At 42.2% G+C, this 21,481-nt stretch overlaps 1 protein-coding gene across 3 annotated transcripts in view; it reads right to left on the reverse strand.

Moving 5' to 3' along the window:
• The window catches only part of HHAT (hedgehog acyltransferase), a 367,215-nt gene that overhangs the window by 340,107 nt on the left and 5,627 nt on the right, over nucleotides 1-21,481 (reverse strand). For 2 of the 3 annotated variants that reach the window (XM_074988515.1, XM_074988514.1), the window contains exons 4-5: nucleotides 12,642-12,712; nucleotides 3,630-3,743 (exon numbers count right to left, since the gene is read on the reverse strand). In XM_074988515.1, the coding sequence (XP_074844616.1) occupies nucleotides 3,630-3,743; nucleotides 12,642-12,712 (185 nt within the window). The remainder of the gene's footprint in view (nucleotides 1-3,629; nucleotides 3,744-12,641; nucleotides 12,713-21,481) is intronic. The other variant, XM_074988516.1, reaches the window with a different exon arrangement.

Below are 21,481 nucleotides of genomic sequence, written 5' to 3' on the forward strand. Positions count from 1 at the left end.
ACAGTGAATGGGCTAGCTAATGGCTGCCCTTCTGGCTGCTATCGGTAATTGACACGCCTGATCACTGCCCCAGGAAGAACGGGGAACCTCCGCCCATCACCTCCAAGGTGCCCAATTGTCCACAATTCATAGGTGCGAATTGAGCCTTGCACCTTCCCTGGGAAACCTGGGGTTCAAACACATGCTTCCCCGACTGGCTACTTGAGACCAGGAAGAAGCCTACGTGACCAAAGAGGTACAAAGAGGGGTTTGGCAGCCCACCCCCTTTGAGCTCCAATCACCTACACCTGCTGGCCAGGTCCGGTATTGACTCCCAAGACTGGGGACACCTGGTTTGTATCTACTTCTTCCCGAGGGATTGAAAGAAAGATTCTGGGTCACACTGGATCTATAAGGCTGGGGTAAGAATTACACCTGTATTACACTTCTTTCCTATAGGAATTGAGGGAAAGACTCTGGTTCCACCAGGTCTAAGAGGCAGGGGTGAAAATCACACCTGCAATGTGCCTTTCTTGTGTACACATTACTTGTATTAGTTTAAGCTAGCTAGTCTGTCTAAAACTTTTCTTAAGTTAAATTGTTTCTATCTTTGTATAAATAAAAGGTAATTGTTAAAGCCTCTAATAAGTGTAATTTTTCCTCTTGCTGCTGTACCCGAACTAAACGCAAACCAAAGAATCAGCCTGCCCAGGCTGCTTAGCGTAGCTGCTGGTGCAGCATCACCCCCTTTGTCCCACCAGACCTTTAGCTGGCACCTGGGCATTGGCTCACACCTCCTCAGCCTCCTGTGGAGGCAGAGGCCCAGGCCCATTGATCCTGCACCCCCACCACCCCTGCCGGGCCCCCTCCGACCAGTCCAGTGCGTCTGGACCCACGCCACCAGCATGGACTGGTGGGATAGGGTTGTCATGGGGGAGTGGGACAATGGCCGCTGGCTGCAGAACCTGCAGATGAAGAAAGAGATCTTCCTGAAGATCCACAGCTGGCTCGCCCCCATGCTACGATGCCAGGATACCTGGATGAGGCCGACCCTCTCCCCAGAGAAGCGCATGGCCATCACCATCTGGAAACTGGCCAGCCTGGACAGCTACCAATCTATTGGGCAGCAGTTCAGGGTGGGTACATCCACAGTTGGGGCCATTGTGGAGCGATTAAATGATGTCTTTGCTTCAGTCTTCACAGCTGAGGATGTTACGGAGGTTCCTAAATCTGAGCCAGCCTTTTTAGGTGACAAATCTGAGGAACTCTCCCAGATTGAAGTGACATTAGAGGAGGTTTTGGAGTTAATTGATAAGCTGAATAGTAACAAGTCTCCAGGACCAGACGGTATTCACCCAAGGGTTCTGAAAGAACTCAAATGTGAAATTGCGGAGTTATTAACAGTGGTTTGTAACCTATCCTTTAAATCCGCTTCGGTACCCAATGACTGGAAGACAGCCAATATAACGCCAATATTTAAAAAAGGCTCCACAGGAGACCCTGGCAATTATAGACCGATAAGTCTAACATCAGTACCAGGCAAATTAGTAGAAACAATAGTAAAGAATAAAATTGCAAGGCACGCAGAAGAGCACGAATTGTTGGGGAAAAGTCAGCATGGTTTCTGCAGAGGGAAGTCATGTCTAACTAATCTATTAGAATTCTTTGAAGGGGTTAATAAACATGCAGACAAGGGGCACCCAGTGGACATAATACACCTAGATTTCCAGAAAGCCTTTGACATGGTCCCACACCAAAGGCTTTTATGTAAATTAGGCAGTCATGGGATAGGAGGAAAGATCCTTTCATGTATCGGGAATTGGTTAAAAGACAGAAAACAAAGGGTTGGAATAAATGGTAAATTTTCACAATGGAGGGGGGTAACTAGTGGTGTTCCCCAGGGGTCAGTCCTGGTACCGATCCTGTTCAACTTGTTCATCAATGATCTAGAAAACGAGTTAAGCAGTGAGGTGGCAAAGTTTGCAGATGACACCAAGTTGTTCAGGACAGTCAAAACCAAAAGGGATTGTGAAGAACTACAAAAAGATCTCAGCAAACTGAGTGATTGGGCAGCAAAATGGCAAATGAAATTTAATGTGGGTAAGTGTAAGGTAATGCACATTGGAAAAATAACCCAAATTACACGTACAACACAATGGGGTCAAATCTAGATATGACAGATCAGGAAAGGGATCTTGGAGTTATAGTGGATAGTTCTCTGAAGACATCCACGCAGTGTGCAGCGGCAGTTAGTAAAGCAAATAGGATGTTAGGAATTATTAAACAAAGGATAGATAATAAGACAAAAGAAATCATACTTCCCCTATATAAAACTATGGTACGCCCACATCTTGAGTACTGCGTGCAGATGTGGTCTCCTCACCTCAAAAAAGATATATTGGCATTAGAAAAGGTTCAGAAAAGGGCAACTAAGATGATTAGGGGTTTGGAACGGGTCCCATATGGGGAGAGGCTAGAGAGACTGGGACTTTTCAGTCTGTAAAAGAGGCGATTGAGGGGTGATATGATAGAGGTATATAAAATCATGAATGGTGTGGAGAAAGTGAATATAGAAAAATTATTTACCTTTTCCCATAATACAAGAACTAGGGGACACCAAATGAAATTGATGGGTAGTAGGTTCAAAACTAATAAAAGGAAATTTTTCTTCACACAGCACACAGTCAACCTGTGGAACTCCTTGCCGGAGGAGGCTGTGAAGGCCAGGACTCTATTAGGGTTTAAAAAAGAGCTCGATAAATTTTTGCAGGTTAGGTCGATAAATGGCTATTAGCCAGGGGTAAAGTATGGTGCCCTAGCCTTCAGTACAAGGGCAGGAGATGGATGGCAGGAGATAAATCACTTGATCATCGTCTTCTGTTCTCCTTCTCTGGGGCACCTGGCATTGGCCACTGTCGGCAGACGGGATACTGGGCTGGATGGACCTTTGGTCTGACCCAGTATGGCCATTCTTACGTTCTTTCTTCCCTTTTTATAGGTGAGCACTATATTTGCCTTTTTCCAATCTTTTGGACTCTCTCCCGACTTCCAGGACTTTCAAAGATGATACCTAAAGGTTAGAATACCTCCTCTATGTGCTCTTCGAGTATTCTAGGATGCATTTCATCAGGCACTGGTGACTTGCAGACATCTAATTTTTAACTTTTTTTTTTTTTATTTTATCCTCTAAACCTACCCCCTTTCCACTAGTGTTCACCATATTAGGCATTTCTGCATCCAACTTCTTGGTGAACACCAAAACAAAGAAGATATTAAGCACCTCTGCCATTTCCAAGCATCCTGGTATTGTTTTTCCCTCCTCACTGAGTAATGGACCTACCCTGTCCTTGGTCTTCCTCTTATTTCTAATGTATTTACAGAACGTCTTTTTAGTCTTTTAAGTGCTATGACTGCTTTTTTGTTTTGTTATGATGCAGACTAACACGCTACCTCTCTGCCACTATTCATTTGAGTAAAGGTGACAACACTGGACACTGAATAATTATACCGCTTACATACAATTTGTCAAAAAAAATTTCTACAGAATATACTTTTCAACAATTTGTCATATAAAAAGTGCTCTATTTTTCAAGTTTCACAATTAATTAAAAAATACAAAGTGCATTCCTGCAAAGCACATGCATTCATACCTTTTCCATAAAGAGCCTTGACATCTGTGATACTACTAAATGGCCAAGCAGAAGCCATATTATACGTTTCTTTCCCCATTCCATCCAGAAGCTCCACTCAAAGTCTGTGGGATCCTAGAATGCACAGTGAATTGATTGAGACGTGTTTTAAAACTGTGGGGGAGAGAAAAGTGTATGACGAAACAGAGGAAAAAGTCTGAATAGATCACACAGGTTTATGATACAATGCCCCAAAGCACAGTCTGAATGGAATCTACATGGTTAAAGTAGCAGAGTCAGACTTTCAGAAGTGATAGCATCCACGATTCCAAATTATTTCAATTATTTTTAGAATTTGTTGAGCCATTTCTATTGGTCCTATGTTTTGTAAAACCTAAATTTGGGGGTAAATCTGGTTCAACAGTGACCCTCCTTTAGCTTTCCTCATGAAAGATTCAAGAATTTTCCAACTATAGAACATACAAACAAGCACATAAATATACACATCAATTCAGCTCTGAAAATGTAGGCACAAGTACAGTACAGAATTAGAGCCCTGTAAGATTCCTGATTTAATTTTCTCTCTCTAGTCATCTTTATTTATTTAATACCTAAGTGTCATGCTCATAGTAATGAGATTTCTTCAAAAGGCCTGTCAGAAACAATGTCCACTATGCAAGGACTATCAAATGGAATTTTCAGCGCATGGTAGTTCACCAATATCTGAACACAATTGAAGAACAATACAATAATCCCTCAATTTACACAGAGGTCGCATTCTGGGCAATCTCTGCGTAAACTGAATTACAGGTAAATTGGGGAGGGGCTGAGGGAGAGGGTGGCAGCCAAGTGGCCCCAGCTTCTCCTAGCTGGGGGGCACACAGCTGCTTGCAGTGCCAGTTCTCCCAGCTGGGAGTCCTGCGTGCAGACAGAAGCTTGTGGCACTGGTTCTCCCATCTGGGAGAACCAGCACCGCAAGCAGCTGTTTGTCAGGGATGGCACCCCAACTCTCGACTGGCACCCCAACAGGAAACCACTCCTGTGAGGGGCAGCACCTGCGAGTCAGACTGCTGCCCCGACAGGAGCAGGGGAATACCGTTTACTGCCCTTGACAGGAAAACCACTCCTGTCAGGGGCGGCAACAGTCAAGCTGCTGCCCCTGACAGGAGCCGTTTCCCGCTACAGGCAACTTGATTGCGTGCATCTCAAGAGTTTACTGTATGGTTTTCAACTATGCAGCAAATAACTTGCTTTAAACTAGATTACGTTACTATGCTGACCTTTTTGCATCTGTATATTTTGCAGCTTTAGCTCCATGCCAGCATACCAGACAGCAGCATAAAAAAAAGTAATCTATCTGGTAAAAAGGTGGTCCAGATAACTTCCCCTCTACCCCCACATGGAGCAAGGAAAAAGACTAGAAGGAATTATAACAGAGGCTTGGTCCATACTACTCTGGCCAGTGACCTACACTACACATACCTCAGATCAGCTTATCTGCAGAATCTTCACCACAGTAAGTCGATAGCTGACACTTTGCCATCGACTGCTTACTCTTCTCATTTTGGTGGAGTACCAGAGTTGACAGGAGAATGCTCTGGGATCAATTTATCACATCTATACTAGACTTGATAAATTGAATCCAGCTGGATCGATCGCTGCCTGTTGATCCAGCCAACAAGGAAGACATCCACTGAGCTTGGACTGTTTTCTGGGGCAATACAGCTATGTACCACCTTTACATATGGCAAAACAAAGTATCCAACTAACTCATGGAAGCACATTAGCTTTAACTTAATTGTTTAATTACTCTGATGAGTTTCCAGTTTTTGAATAATTTTTAATTGTATAAAAATCAAAGAAAATGCCTGATTATGCATTTTTTACATACAGTTTGGCTCATCTCCCATATACAGTTGATCTCAATCAACACTTTTTACGAAGCACAACCCTTTTTTCTTGTTGAGACTTGTCCATACTACTGATCATAGTATTTCTTGCTGAATTCACCAGCCTCAATGGGTCTCAGAGCAGTAAGCAATATATACTCATACTAAGTGAAGAAAGAGAACTTCATAAGGTAACAGTCTAAAAAATCTTCTACTCAGACCAAGAAAAGCACATATAAATTTTTCAGTAAGCTGAAATAAACTGAAAATCTTCCATGATAAGGCTCATCATCCATGAAATATTGCAGGAGATCACAATGAGTGTTTCCAACAACTCTTCTGGAATGGCAGTACAAATCACACCAGGATAAACTTCACATCAGTTTCCTGAAGCAAAATCCCACACTAACTTTTAGCTTCAAAGAATATTACATAGCTCCATCCTCACCATGCTATTGGTTCTCCCCAATATTCCAGTCTTTCCCCCATCTTTCCTGTCATTCTCACTCATCGAACACCTGCCAGTCAATGAGAGCCCATTCTTCACAATAACTTTTCCAGGAAGACAGGCTCATTCTTTTTCTACCCACCTATTTGAGACCCAGTCCTACAAGCCATCCCTAGAATTGTGTCTGCAGCAAATATGAGGTCCAGACTTGACGGGGCTTGTAAAACTCTGACACGGGCAGAGACTCTAGCAACTGAAAACTGCTAGAATTCCAGAACTCCCTCCTGCCACTTCCTGGCCAGCACAGATATCAATCTAAGATTCTCATACAGCCATCACCACCATAGAATCAGAGCACCTCAGAATCTTTAGTATATACGTCCTTGCAACACCCCAGGATGTAAGGAAGTGCCAATCAAGTGACTTGCCCACAGCACACAGAAGGTCTGTGATGGAGCAGGGACTTGATCCCAGATCTCTCAATTGATCAGCTAGTATTCTAATCAATCAGCCATCCTCTCTCTCTGTTTAGTCAGCAAGTCCCCGATGCTACAATGTTCCACAGAGGCAAATCCACAAGTGTGTGCTGAGTCTTTGAGTTCAATGTTGCTCCATGGAAGCACACAGGACCCCATGCACAGAATTTTTGCTAGACTCAGACCTTAGTTCCCAGTCTTACAACAACTTAGCCATAAATTATGTTCTACAAGCTTGTTCCACTGAAGTCACTGGACTACTGAGAAAGCAAAACATTAAGCATGCTCATATGTCTTTGTGGGAGCATGACCATAGTTTCCTCTGTTGTCTGTGGGTCACACAAGCTGCGTAAAGAAAGTCACCCAAAATAGGAAACTGAGTGCAGATTGAGGACACAATTTCGGGTACAATATCTCAAATTATTTTTAAACTACATTTTTTAAACTGACTAGCTTTTACATTGCTGGTGTCTCTGAGCCCTTCCTTGCCTATTAGTTGATAACTGTCCCACACATTAAGACTGAGTTCATCCGTTGTGCTCCCAGTTTCTATTGATTCCAAGCTGACACACTCAAATCTCCTACAGATCTCTGGTCTTGGTCCTGGCACTATTCTCCCAGAGGACCAGAATCCAAAATATAATCAGCATTATTTCCTTCATATTTAAAAAAAAAATTCTTGCTCAATTCTTAACCAAGATTGTCATTTCTCCATGGATTATTCTTCTATTTCTGCTGACCTCTGAAAAAGTTGAAACAGATTTATTTCCCTGCGCGGTTAAGCTCAAATTGGGTAATCAATTGGTTTTTATACTGCTTCTCTGAGAGTTAATAAAAGACTTGCATTTATATGTTCCTATTTACAACTGCAGCTTTCTGTGAAGATAAAGCATTCATATTCTTAAGCTGTAGCTGCTGCAAGGCCTGTTTTTTGTTGTACTAAATCAAGTTCTTAACATATTAGATATGAAGTCTAACCAGGGAAAGGAGCAGAAACATTAACAGGTTTATAAGAACATCTTGGACTCACTTCCATAAACTTTACATCTTCTAGTCTCAGGATCCGAATCTTCAATATTTAGAATTTATTTACTCTTAGTGGTTTCATGACCAGCAAAGTCAGGATTTTGCCCTTTCAGCATCTTAAATTAACATGAGCATGAGGACACAGAAAGGCCTTGTTAAAGGTGTCTTTTATTACAGCTTTGTATATTGGCTTCAGAGTAAACTCCACTTAACAGATAATGAGGTCATGAACTACGCACAGATGCACAATTTAACAGGACCCTACTGAGCCCAGAGCACAAATAATAACAATGTCCTCACAGGATGTTAGTTTTAACGCTACCAGAGTCATAACAACAACAAACACTGGGGGAAATGAAACAGAAAAACTCCCTCAGAGCAGCAAGAGCAATCAGGATAAAGGCATACCTTCCTTTTTTCTGTAACTCCTATAGAAGAGATGTGTCTACAGCCAGATCCACACTACAAAGTGTCTTCATGATTATGTCGGTCAGTGGCATGGAATGAACTGCATCTAATAGTGAATATACCTACACTAGCAAAACCCCCAGCACAGACGCAGCTATGCAACCAAAATGCTGCAGCATAGATAGTGTCATTCAAGGAAACGGTGTTATTTCGCCAATAGAAAAACTCTGTCAGCACAAAATGAATACACACTAGAGCGGTGTTTTTTTTCAGCCCATGTGCCACAGCACACTGGTGTCCCATGAGAACTGCACAATGCCTCTTTGCAAAGCCACTCTGGGAGGTGGGAATTGACAAACCCGACACCAGCTGGGACTCAGGCAGCCTTGCTGGAAATGCCAATCCTGTAGGAGCCTGTTCGCTCAAGGAGGTAGATGAAATGTTGCTTCCCAGACAAATGGACTGGCAAGGATCCTACTCCCCCTCCCTGGTGTGGCAAGGAGGAGAGGAAGGGCGGGAGACTGTTGGAGCTGGGATGCAGTTTAAATGCCACGTCCCAGCTCTAGCGGACTGGCAGGAATGAGAGCCTGCTCTCTGGACCGACCTCCCCACTCACAAGTAATTGAACATTTCAGCAGTTACTTGATTATGCAACATCCCATTTGATGCTTGTTTAGTTTGCTGTATGCAGCATTATGTAGCAAACCTCGCTAACACCATAACCACAATAAATGTAAGTAAATGTGACATTTATGAGCAATCAAGTCAGCTGAAAAAAAAGCAGGTGTACCATGGAATTGTTTGTCTCATCAAAGTGTGCCCTGTTACTGAAAAAGTTGGGAACCGCTGCACTAGGAGGTTTTGGGAGTGGAGCAGTACCAGTATAGCTGTAGCCTCAAAGCCCATGTCATGTAGACAAGGGCTACGTGTTCCTAAAAGTCAAATCCTGAACTCTCTCCCATTTACCCCCACCACGGAGAACGCTAAACACAGGGGAATGTTAAATCATCTATATAATACATACATAATCTATATATCACAGAGAGCTTCTTCTGCAGGAACAAACAACTTATGTTGATGTTCAACAGCATGAATCAGATGAAGCATCCCTGACGTGATGTTGCACTGGCAGCTTTCAACTAGAGCAAACAATGGAGAAAACAGCAAAAGCTGGCAGTGCCACACAGTACATGCCATTAATGAAGGACTAATTTTCTAATGTACCGAAGCTCCTAGTTCAGAAAAGAGTATTGTAATGGACTCTACCTCTTAAAACCCTGCACAAATGAAAGCCGGTGCTGAATACAGCAGCTCATTTGTCAAGCAAAGCATCTGGCTGGGAGCACATGACCCCAGAGCTCTGGGATGTACTAGCTGCCAATGGTATCCAAGTGTAGTTCAAGGTGCTGGCCCTCACCTTTAGAATTCCAAATGGCCTGGAACCAATTCAGAGGAGGGATCACCTCTCTCCCTGTGTCATGCTAGCACAGCTACAGTCAGCAGACGCACTCAAACTGGATTTACCTCACTATTAACGAGAAGAAACTGCAACTCAATACTGTGGATCTTGCTGCCCATTTTGACTGAAGCAGTTTGCAGCTGAACCCTTTTATGCACAATGCGAAAGCCATTTGAGAGACAGGTTATGTGAAACAGTTGAGATTATGTTGATGGCAGGGGAAGAGGAGTTACAAGGAGCTCATGTGTTTCTTTAATTTATAAACTGGCTAAGTTAGTCTGATACCCATGCACAAATATTTCATGACGCTGTGCTCTCAGCACTGTATTACCCAGTTATGAAACCTGCAGCTTTTGTCTGAGCCTTTACCCTTGTTTAAATCTGAAGGCAAGCGTGAAGCCTATGGACCACATAAGTTGTTAGCACAGAGTAATTTCACCCAAAGGCATTATTAACTTCTTTATCAATCTATGAAAGCAGTGTATCAAACATGAAGTGAGAATGAGCATATAAGGAACACTGTGCAGTGAGGGTATGGCCATGGACATGCTCAACCTTTACAATATGCATTTTTAAAGGAGGTTGATAAGCCCTAATATTAACCAAAATGGTTTCAGATTTTTAAAATAATTTGTGTCTAGTTGTTAATTCAGGCAACCTCCCCATGCCATAGCACAAAGGCCCACTGGCTCCTCTCCTGTGGCTTGTCAAACAACCACTAGGCACCTATTATTTTCAAAACATTTCTTCCTATTGTTAACATGAAAAAGGCTTATTTATACTCAGTAACATTCCTAACTATATGCCAAACCATGTTACATATGTTAAAAAATAAACTAACAACTAACCAATCTTAAAAAAAAATATTACAAGTAGTTTCAATCTCTCTAATCCAGCACCCTCTGGACCTGACCAGTGCCGGATGAGATAATTTGCCAGATCACGGGAGGTTAATATTGTCTAGCAGCATTACCAACCCTTCCACTGGTTACTGCGCTCTTAGAAGACATTTAGGGGTAAATTACAGCCAAAAAACAGCACAGAGCCAGGATTGGTGGCTGGAAGAAAATTTTATTGGCCACACTCATGATAAGTGGTCACCAGCTAACTAAAATCATGCCGGATTACGGACGTTGCTGGACAAGCGAGTTCCAAATTAGAGAGGTTTAACGTGTACGCCAGCATCTGAGTTAGCTTTACATTCAAATATTCCTATTATCAAAGATTATTCTCTCCCACATCACTGGGAGAAAGACTCACACAAAAAAGGAAGGAAACTAACATTGGCCCTGATCCTGCAGAGATTTATGCACACGTCTAACATTCTACTTTCTTAGTGGATCCCAATGACCTCAATGACATGGGTCATAGGACTAAAAATAAAATCCAGGTGTCTTAAGTTTTTGCAAGATTGGTATCTGAGGCTTCAGTCTTACAAACAGCTCTACACGTGCGCACACACGTGTCTGCAAAGAGCCTCACTGAGAACAGCCACACTCCATGCAGGACCTGAGGTCTGCCCATGTACAACTCACTGCAGGTTCAGGGCCCACCTAAGAGAGGCAGGATGGTCCAAGGTACCAACTGATAAGTTGACAGACTTGAGATCAGGTCCCTGCTCTACCACATACTTCCTATGTGACTTTGGGCAAATCACTTAGCCCAACTTGGTTTCAGTGCTCCATCTGAAAACTGGGGATAACAACATTCCCTATCTCACAGGAGTGCTGTAAGGATAAATATATTTCAGCTTGTTAGGTCCTCAGATGTTATGGTGACAGGGGCATAAAGAGCCTAACACAGAACAATGTAAACAATGAAGAAAAATGCATTTTTTCTTCTCTCTCTGCTAAAATAATCTTTGCCTTTACTTGTAACAGTAGTAGAAAATTTTCAAAGAGAAGCATGATTTTCAAATAAATGATGTTTTCACTAGACATTTATGCTTCAAAAACTATTACCCAGCAAACTAGACTGAAAAACAGTGTCAGTGACCTCAATGCTCCAACACAAATTTAATAAACTCATGAACAGAATTGTAGAATGGGGCTCCCTGCAGTCCCAAGGGATTGGACTTGATGTTTCAGAAAGTCCCTTCCAGTCCGGCATCCTGTGTAAAGCATAGCCATTAGCCAAACAATCAAATGACAAGCAAAAGGAAAAAGCATTGCTGGGGTGCACATAGAGATCAATGCTTTTTAGGATATACACTGACACCAGAGATTTAGTCAGGGGTGGGTACTAACAAGCCTGCAAGCTAGATCCAGCTTCCCTGGGTTAGCCCCTGGCAGACAGCCACTGTTATATTTACCTACTTCTCCACAAGTATGGCAACTGCAGCTCCCACTGACTACGGATGGCAATCTGCAGCCAATGGGAGCTGCAATCACCTGTACCTGGAGAGGCACAGGTAAACATAGTGGCAGTGGCCCAACCAGGGGCTAACCCTGGCAAATCACTGCTGTTTTATTGCCCACCCTTGGATTTAGTGATTCTGCTGCTACACATATTAAAGGGCAGCAATCAAGACAAAAACTGTAAAACAAAATTGGAGATCTGATCACAACATATCAGGTAAGCCATTTTTCCTCCTGAGGGATGGGAAAAAAACCTCAGGGGACAAATTTAATTTTATTTATAGTACTGATTGCTCTTGCAATTCTAAATCAGCCTCCAGGGCGGGCAAAAATCCCCTTTTGGAAATATTTTGTCAGTATTACATATTTGAAATTGAAAATGAAATTGGGGGAGGCAGGGCATGGAGAGGAAAGTGTGCTAGTAAAGGGCCACTTTTAAATTATTTATTTTGATCAAAAACATTGGGCCAGAATTCCTCCCCTCCCACAGTGAAACCTGTGGGAAATGATAAAAGGAAGGAACCTTCCTGTCACATTGGAGGATGTACTTTTTATGTATTTTTATGCACAGAAAACAGGCTATACATCATTTTAAGGGTTTTTAATATAGTATATTTATACTTATTAGTTTCTCTCCCTCTCTGAGTTCTTGGAATCAGCATATTAAAGGTGCCTGGCTTTACAGCTGGAGGCAGGCAAATAATAGGCTTCATAAATATCTGAGTAACTCTTTAAATTACCTTTAAAATAATACTCATCTGAAGAGAGGGAGCACCTTACAACATGTAATAACTCAGAGACTATAGTAATCTGTGACATGCATTCTACATCAGAGCAGAACATCGTTTAATACAGTAATCATAAAAGTTGGTCACAATTCATCTAAAGAAGATTTCCACTGAATTGCCAGAAATATGAACTTACACTACGCTTAGAAACTAAAATTATCAATAATATTTATTGACCTTACCTTTTTAAGTCCCCAAAACAGAGTGTCTTTTTCCAGTTCAAATTCTGTTTCAAGTTCCTCTTCATATTCTGCTGAGAATAATACCCCACATTAATAATGATTCACCAAGAAAGAGAGACAATGGGCCTGCGGTATTAGTCCTTAAACAGTATGAAGTTCTTTGTCTCTACCTCAAAAACATATACATACTGTAAAGCAGGAAGAGAGGGTGTTTATGCAGAAAGAAATCAAAATGAGTAAGGAGACAGAATCCATCCCTAATCTTCAGGTCTGAACAAAAACAGTCACTACTGTAGTCCCTGGTCCTCCTTGCACATCCCCCATTTCTGGCTGAGGTATGCATATAAATTGTGGACCACTGATGCTGTCCCTGTCCCCAGCCCTGAGTTTGATTCATGTAGGGGTGACGTGCAGAGTGACCCAATTCCACCATACATTCAGCATGCTGAATATCTAAGTACTGACAGCACAGCCATCAAACCATCATATGGCTGTGCTGAGATGGAGGCCTTCCACAGCTTTTTACCCTTAATACACATTTTATCTTATTTTCTAAAGAAAGCAAAGCATGAAAATACATTGGCTCATGGTCTGTTTCTGTGCTGACAAAGCCCATCGCCTCCATGACCAAAATCTAAACACGAGTATGATAACATGTTCAGCAGTATAATAAAAAATGAGAGATGGGAACCACTTTGTCTTACATAAACAAACTAAATATTACCATAATTGTTTAAAATTAAATACATACACATACGCCTCCCTAAACACTACTTGACGAATGACCTGTTCACAGCCATTGATTACTAAATACTATTAGAGACCTATTTTTAAAAAAGATAGATATATATTCTGCAAAAAGCAGATACAACCCCTTAACTACCTAGCAGGTCCAGCTGAACTATTCCCATGAGCGCATTCCAATCAGCTGTCCTCAAAGGCCACTTCAGATTCTGGCTGGTAAGAGGCTGCCTCATGAACTCAGGTGTTTATATATGTTTAGTTGAGAAAAGTCTTGAACTGAAAGACTAAATCCCTTATGATTCATACTTCAGCTTTTCTATGAAACTTCAATATCTAAAGTTCAAGAGAATAATAGTTTCTGCCTCTGACTTCACCATCATAATCCAGTTCTACCAGCTACAGAATACCTAAGAAGTTACTTTTACAGGTTGTACCGGAATGGAAACAACTGTCTGTAGAAGCAGCACTGGAAATATGGTCTTCCACAGATCTACACAAAACCTTGTCTTCCTAGAACAATAATGCTTAGCATTTTGAGATCACTTTATATTTTCAAAACACTGCAGAGACATTAAGGTCTGAATTAATGTGACCTTGCAGCAGCCCTCTGAGATAAGCAGGTCAGTATTATCCGTTATTTACGGATGGGAAGACAGACAAAAAGGTGACTGAACCTTGAAGTCACAGACCAAGTGAAAGAAGCAGGATTAGAACTCTACCCACATCAGAGAAATGCATCAGCTTCCATTTGGTAATTTAATTAATGGAGATCTATGCCATTCAGTGCAGTGTCTTCACGCAGATTCCCTATGATTGCCAAGGGTTTCTATTTCATCTTATAATTAGATCATTCAGACACCTAGAGAAACCATGACAGAATGGATTCCCTTCTCCCAAAACTGCAGTTATGGTCACAAGTTACATTGTCCACGACTTGGCCATTAACTGTGTCATCTTATAACTGTTATGCCCCTATTGTTTGCTGCACAGACTGTGTTGCATCTTGTTTTAACTTATACCCTGATCCTGCAAACTGCTCCACGTGGATGAACTCCTGCTCCTTTGCAAAACTTCTAGCCATGGAAGCTTTGTATACAGGCAGGGATTCACTCACAAAAGAACAGCTAGCAGGGCAAGGGCATTAGACTCCAAGACGTTCTGAGCAGGGATCTCCTCTTCCTTTCTTGTTTGTCTCACTATGCCAAAAGAAAAAGAGACGACATTTGATACAAGTTTCATCAGTCCATAACTTTATAAGATGTCTGGGTCTATCCAGCAGATAACATGTACAGTGCAGGTAACCCTCCTTTGTTCTCCCATAATTAAGGAGGGCTGGAGGCAGCGTCTTTACTAGCTTCCCCCCACACCCCTTTTCCACCCACATCCATCCAGCAGATCCAGTGCAGGGACCTTACAATCCCTAGGGGGAGGCTTCAACCAACTACCCCCTTCTCAATCCAGATGCCTGCAGCAAATCCACTGTTGACACCTTACCACCCACTTGTAGAAAGGGTAAGATACACTATAATAGCAGGGGATTGGCTTATGCTGTATCAATCACAGGCACTCCCAACTATCCCCAGCCCTCTCAATTACTGAGCATCTCCCCTTAAATCCTTCTTCCTTTACTGTATGCCTTCTTTTATAGAGGACTTGCACTGCACCATCCACTATACACATAAATATGGAGTTGCGACATATGGCCTACCACCAATCATGGCCCAGTTGAACCTGCTGTGAGGAAGGCAAATAAAACAACCCCCCTGTACCTAGGCCAATCTGGTGAAAAGGGAGAAAGTCCTTCCCAGCCCTCCTCACAATGGGGCAGCTTGCATACTGCCCACAGCAGATACAGCCAATAACCGGGTATATTTACCACCAAATAGGAGAGGGAGCATAGGTGCTGCTGACCCACTTTGTGAATCAGAAGGGAGGACCCTGGCATAGGCTGACCTTTAAAAACTCTCATTCCACCCCACTGGCCCCTTCCCCAGCTGTTTTATGCCTTCCCCTCCTCCTTTCAAGCAATCAGGAATTGCTCTCTTTTTCTACCCAGCCCAACAAACAACCCCTGAACTTAAGATGCAGGGCGATGATTCACAATCGGGTGCTGATACTGATAGGGGCATTACCATAATACAAATAATAAATTAGAAGAATAATTAAACAGACATTAATGATTAATTGGTACTGTAGCAATTCACACAGCAAGTCCTGGTCTACCTGAAGATGATAAAGATGCAACAAAAAAAAAAAAAAAAACACGCTCAGTATAATATTTGCAAATTGTAGAGAAAACAGCATGAGTTTATTTTAACCTCCAAGACTTCAAGAGCCATCCATGGGGAACAATTTGAATACTGCAGCAAAGGATTTAATTAAGCGAAAACTATTCAAGACTATCTTCCTATACAAAACATTTTGGTGCTAGGAATTATAATCTCAAATGGGGTTTATTTTATTAAGTAAAACATATAAAGTATCTATTGGTCTTCATTTCCAGGGTTTCAAGCTTGTTTGATACCTCCCTCTAGTGGGAAAAAGAAGACATAAGACGTGGATATAACAGTGCAATAATGTTCTTGTAAACCATTTTTGGAGAACACATCATGAAGAATCAGTTTAATTTAAAGTGCTTCAGTTTACCATCTTTATAGTAACTAGATCCTGCACACTCTTATATGCATACTTCAATTTACTCCCTTTCATATCAGTGGAATTACTCATCAACAACATTAAGCACAGGAGTAAATTGGCAAGACCGGGACATTACCTAACATAAAATCCACAACTAACTAAAATATAGTATGATTCAAAATGTGTTTTTCTATGGCCACGTCTACATTAGAAAAATAACTTTGAAGCTGAGTGTCCACACACACCCTACTTCAAAGTTAAACTTCGAAGTAGGGCACTATTCCATTCCCAGGAATGAAGTAAGGACTTCGAAGTTGGGCTCCCTTACTTTGAAGTTAATTTTGAAGCAAGGGAAAATGTGGGTAGACTTTTTGCAGGCTACTTGGAAGAAGCGCCTAACTTCATAGTGTAGACGCACCCCAAAAAGGACATTTCCCTCATAATAACAAAAGAGTATTAATATGCCTTTCTCAAGTGCTCATGCAAAAGCTTTCCTGGGCAGACACTGAAAGTAAAGAGAAGATATTAATTACAAGATTCACTGTTCTCTACTTAAAAAGCCCATTCAGACATCTAAACCTTAAAGATTGTTTAGTTCCACTAATGTAAAGATGCAGGACTAAGGACATTGATCATCCACTTCCTATCTACCATGGGTAGGTAGAGCAGCAGGAGATTTTATATTAAAGTCCCTTTTACTGTAGTTTTATGAAGTGTTTTTTCAAAACTGACAAGAGGAGAAAAATGATTAAAAGGAGGCCACTACTTATTACTGTCTACTTATTACTGTCAGTTGGTGATTTCCACTGCACACAAGAGAATTTAAAGCATCATTCCTCTCTCATGTAAAATGGTTTGACTTTCAAATTGGAAAAAACAAGCACACAAACAAAAACAAAATCACATAACTTGTACATGCTGTTAAAGAAGAAAATGGATACCAGGATTTCCTAAATACAAAAATCCCTGTGAAAAACAGTAATAGCAGCAGTACTGCAATCTGTCAAATCTACTTCATTAGTTCCACCAATTCATCAAGAAAGCTCAACTCACTCTTCACTCCACTGGATCCACTGTGGAAGACTTTAAAAATATCTCCTACTGTTCAGAAGCAAGTAAGGTTGCAAATGAATATTATTCCATGGGTACAGCATGTGAGCTGACAGTCCTGAACACCAAACCCAAAAAAGGCCAATTACAAACTAATACGTAATGCAACACTTTATGCTAGTTCAAACCACAATTCCCACAAAGCCTGTTGAAGTTTTGCAGCACATAAGTTAAGGATAAGAGTGAAAAGAGCAGGTGTTTTGATGTCAGCATGGACCTGTAATATAACTGCGTGCAAAAACACAATTTAATGACCACTATAGCCTTGAAATGATTCCCTTTCACAGTCTTAGTGCAACACCACAGCAAGTAAAGAACTAATGTGCAGCAAAACCCTCTACAGTGAGAAAATATGAGAGGAAATAACCTCACAAAAATTGCTTTGACTAAATAGATGGAAACATGCATACTGTACAGCTGTATTATATCACACTACATAATTGTATTGCTTAATTATGTGCAGAGGAAACACTAACATATAATATTCATTTAATTGTCTAAGAACTTTTCACTTTTGTAATTAAAAATGGCCATAATCTCTTTTCATCTTATACATAATTTATTAAGAGCACCATTTATATTATCTGAATCAACAATCACCAGATACAGAGGAGTCGTTTTTTCCTAAATGCCAACTTTTGAAATGCTCAGGAGCCATGGATTTCCAGAACTATCAAAGGCAGCGCTGAATGAAGAATAAACTTGGTGCACTTTCAATGTTAGTAAACAGATGCATTGGAAGCGCATCATTATGGTCCTTCCTCAGAATGCTCCCTGGGTCCCACTTTGATCCTTTGCACTCACCTGACCTCTAGTACATGGCATCTGGGTGGTCTAGCACCACAATCCAGTCACAAGAGGCCCAACCCTGTGGATGAGAGCTGCACAGTGTGCCCCTTCTGGAGCTGCCAATACCACAAAAAAGTAAACACAATTGAACTGTCCTATGGAGGTGGTAGGGCTCTCTTCCTTCAGTGGGCTTCTGAGAAGCCTACTGGGCTCACAGAAGAATAATCCCACCATTTCTAGCTGTCCTCAGAGCTGAGGAGTCGACAGACCCCCGTACTAGCTCATTTACCCCATGTTGCCCAGCGTGGGGTATGTATACACACTCCCACTTGAGAAGGCATTTGGGAAACTAAGGCCAGCTGTCTACACCCTCGGCGGGGAGAGGAATCAGCATGCTGGTCAGCCTTTCCAGCCTGCATTGCAACAGGAAATTGCACAGCTGGAATAAGAGGTATCAGTGCATAAGCCAAGGGTTTGTGTATCTCGATGCTCATCTACCTCAAGGAAGCATTATTCTCGGGAGGAATTCTGTGCCACTGCACAATGAAGAATTTCCCTCAATTCCCTCTTTCCTCTGCAGAATTTCTAACCAACACAAGGTGCTCTGGGACTCTGCAGAGTCCAGCTTACAATGAGTGTGGCACCAAGGTTGGGTGAGCTGGAGGCTGCAAGCTTTTTGATCCTCATTCTCCCAGGGATGGGAGAGGGACTGGGAGGCCCAGACAGCTCTGGCAAAGGGGAAGAAAAGGCCCCACCACACAATATGTCCCAGTATGAGAGTAAAGAAGTTGGGAGAGTAAAGCTCTGTGGGTGCTGGTGTCTGGGCTGGGCCTTTGGGAACAAGGTTCCCCTGGTAGGGCTCTCAGGGCTGGGGGTGCCAATAACTGGGCTCTGAGGGCTGCGGGGGTGCCAGTTTCTGGGCCAGATGGTGCCCCATGGCTGAGATCAGGGGCCAGACGGGATAATGGTATCTGAGCTAGGGAATTCCCTGTTACTCACCTTGACAGGGGTGGGTAAAAGGAAATGTGGGTGCCTGGACCTGGGGACGTTTTGCAGATGGCCTTGGGGGGGAATCCGCAAAGCCCACTCCAACACACACATGGAACTGGTTATTGTTAGGGGTTTCTTTAACTCTGCTCTTAGGAGAATCATTTTTGCTATTGTCTGCCACTGTTGACATACTTAACAATGGGGATTTTGAAATAAATTACTAAAATAACTGAACATGGAGTGATAAGATTGTATTATTTTGACAAATGAAATATGGAGAATTTTCAAATGTTCTGTACAGAATTTTTAATTTCTTGGTGAAGAACTCCCCCCCAAGCATAAAGCATGAACAGATTTCCTAGCAGACAATATCAGAGAGAAACTAAAGCCCATTTCACCATTAGTCCTTTGATTTTTGTCTGGAGGTATGTATGCTCTCTCTCAAACTGGGAAGCATTCCAGTTTGGGCCTGACCCCTCCCCTTGTTCAGTGCCAGGTGTTTGCAGCTCATATGGTAAAGAGGTGTCTCCTGGCATCTGTCCACAGCTGGCACACTGATTGGTTTCACACTTTTATATACCTGTTGCCAAAGGCCAGAATCCTTTGTGTTCAGTTTAAGTGTCACAATTCCAGTGGCAAAGTATAACATCCAAAATGGGTTTCAACACCAGGTGACCTCACCACACTTGTTATCAGGACCAACAATAGTCCAGGCTTACAAGAAAAACAAGACTATTCACAGATCATTGTGCTGTGTATCAGGCCATTATGCTACATGAGTACTACTAATGGTGTTCACTTAGCACATCTAAATTAGGTATATCTCCCATTTCTAATGTCAAATACAGGAACAGTCCATGAACGTAAACAGAATACACACATTCAGAAGATTATAACTTTTCTAATGATATGTTACAAGATGTATTTTGCAAAAAGCATATTCCAGTTCTGCATATTCAGAAGCATATTTCAATAAAGAGTACATGGTGCATCATCTACATGTCTCTCTTTTTCATAGGCTTGCTCCTGGGCCTGGTGAGCATTGAGATTTTCTTTGTCTTAGGCCCCCAGGATTCCTGGAGCTTTGGGATGTACTGTACAACATCCTCCGTTTTGGCAATCTGTTCTTCCCACGTCTCCTATACACGTAAACGGCAAGTAAAAGGGGGTGCAACTATCAGGGTTTTGGCAACCCTTTATGGCCAATAATCTGGCACTCAAGACATAAAATGCAGAAATCTGTGGTCTCTTGATGAACTGTGGACCCATAGAAGCAACCCAGAATGATGGTCAGGGTCTTCTTGCATGACCTCATGCCAATGAGACCACAAAACAAAGTTGTTATTGAAGATCACCTGCCTGTTGGCAGTGTGCCCTGTAACCTCAGCCCTTGAACAGCTACCCAGGACAGACTTAAATGCCGCCCAGATGATTAGCAAAGTGCTCACATCCACCCACAGCCAGCAGCATGTATTTCTACTAGCAGGTGCATACCCATACTTTATGGTGCACGTAAAATTTATTTTGCGCATGGATGGGGAAAAATAAGATGGAAGTTTGTCTCTTGGTTTCTCTCTTAATGGTACAATCACTCAGCCCAGACCTGACATCAGGGTGTATCACCAACAGCTCATCACAGCCCTGACTCAAGGCTTCATTTTCCCTCTGATCTCCGACAAAGGAACATAGAAATAAGATGACCCCTCCAATAGGTGCACTAGCATCATTTCATTATCAGGCGGAATTTAATGGGGAACTTCCCAATGGCTGGATCCACCTTCCAAGTTCCAACTCCTCCCCTAAATCTGCCGAAGGTCTTAGCCCATCATTTCTCAGGTTCTCCTAAATTAGCATCCTCATATACTCTGGGGATCTCTTAAAATCTACCTGTCATACCTGACAGATACTACCATTCCCACCCCAAGATAATGGGGTTGGTTAGGCCCCATTACAACTTCACATACATATCAGGATAAGGGTTGATACCCCTGTGAATACGCTGTAAGTGAAAGCCACTCTGTTAGGAACCAGGTGGTTCGGAATCAGGGGCTGCCTACATCTGGAATCCACCAGGCCCATATCCTGGGGTTCTTCCCCATTTATCCAGATATGGAGAGTCAGTTTAGCCAAATTTAATTTACAGGCTCAGCTTCCCACCATCCACACATGTCCATAACTATATTTCATACAGTGGCATCTGTGACACAGGCGCCTTGGACATTCATGTGAAAAATCAATGTCTCTCTGTGTAGCTTAAATAAGTAAGAGGGAGGGGCTGTGGAGCATGGAGCACACAGCATGCTGCTGGGCTGCTTCTTCACTCTCAGCTTCCTGGTCAGTTTCCCTGCTTCTCTGAGTGGTGGGCAGCCCAGAGCAATTCCTTTGGCTATGCCTTAGTCACAGATCTATATGGGCTAGCTGTCAGTTACATACTTCTTCCCAGACATGGAAGAATTTGCTCCTCAAATATGAAACAATAACAGGACACTTAAATTTGAGTGATTATTCTAAAAGGAGAATATTGTACAAGAGAAAAATATAATCCCCTTGCCTCACTAATTCTGCAAACT

The sequence above is a fragment of the Carettochelys insculpta genome, chromosome 3 (genome assembly GCF_033958435.1).
Source record: "Carettochelys insculpta isolate YL-2023 chromosome 3, ASM3395843v1, whole genome shotgun sequence".
NCBI classification, from domain to species: domain Eukaryota; kingdom Metazoa; phylum Chordata; order Testudines; family Carettochelyidae; genus Carettochelys; species Carettochelys insculpta.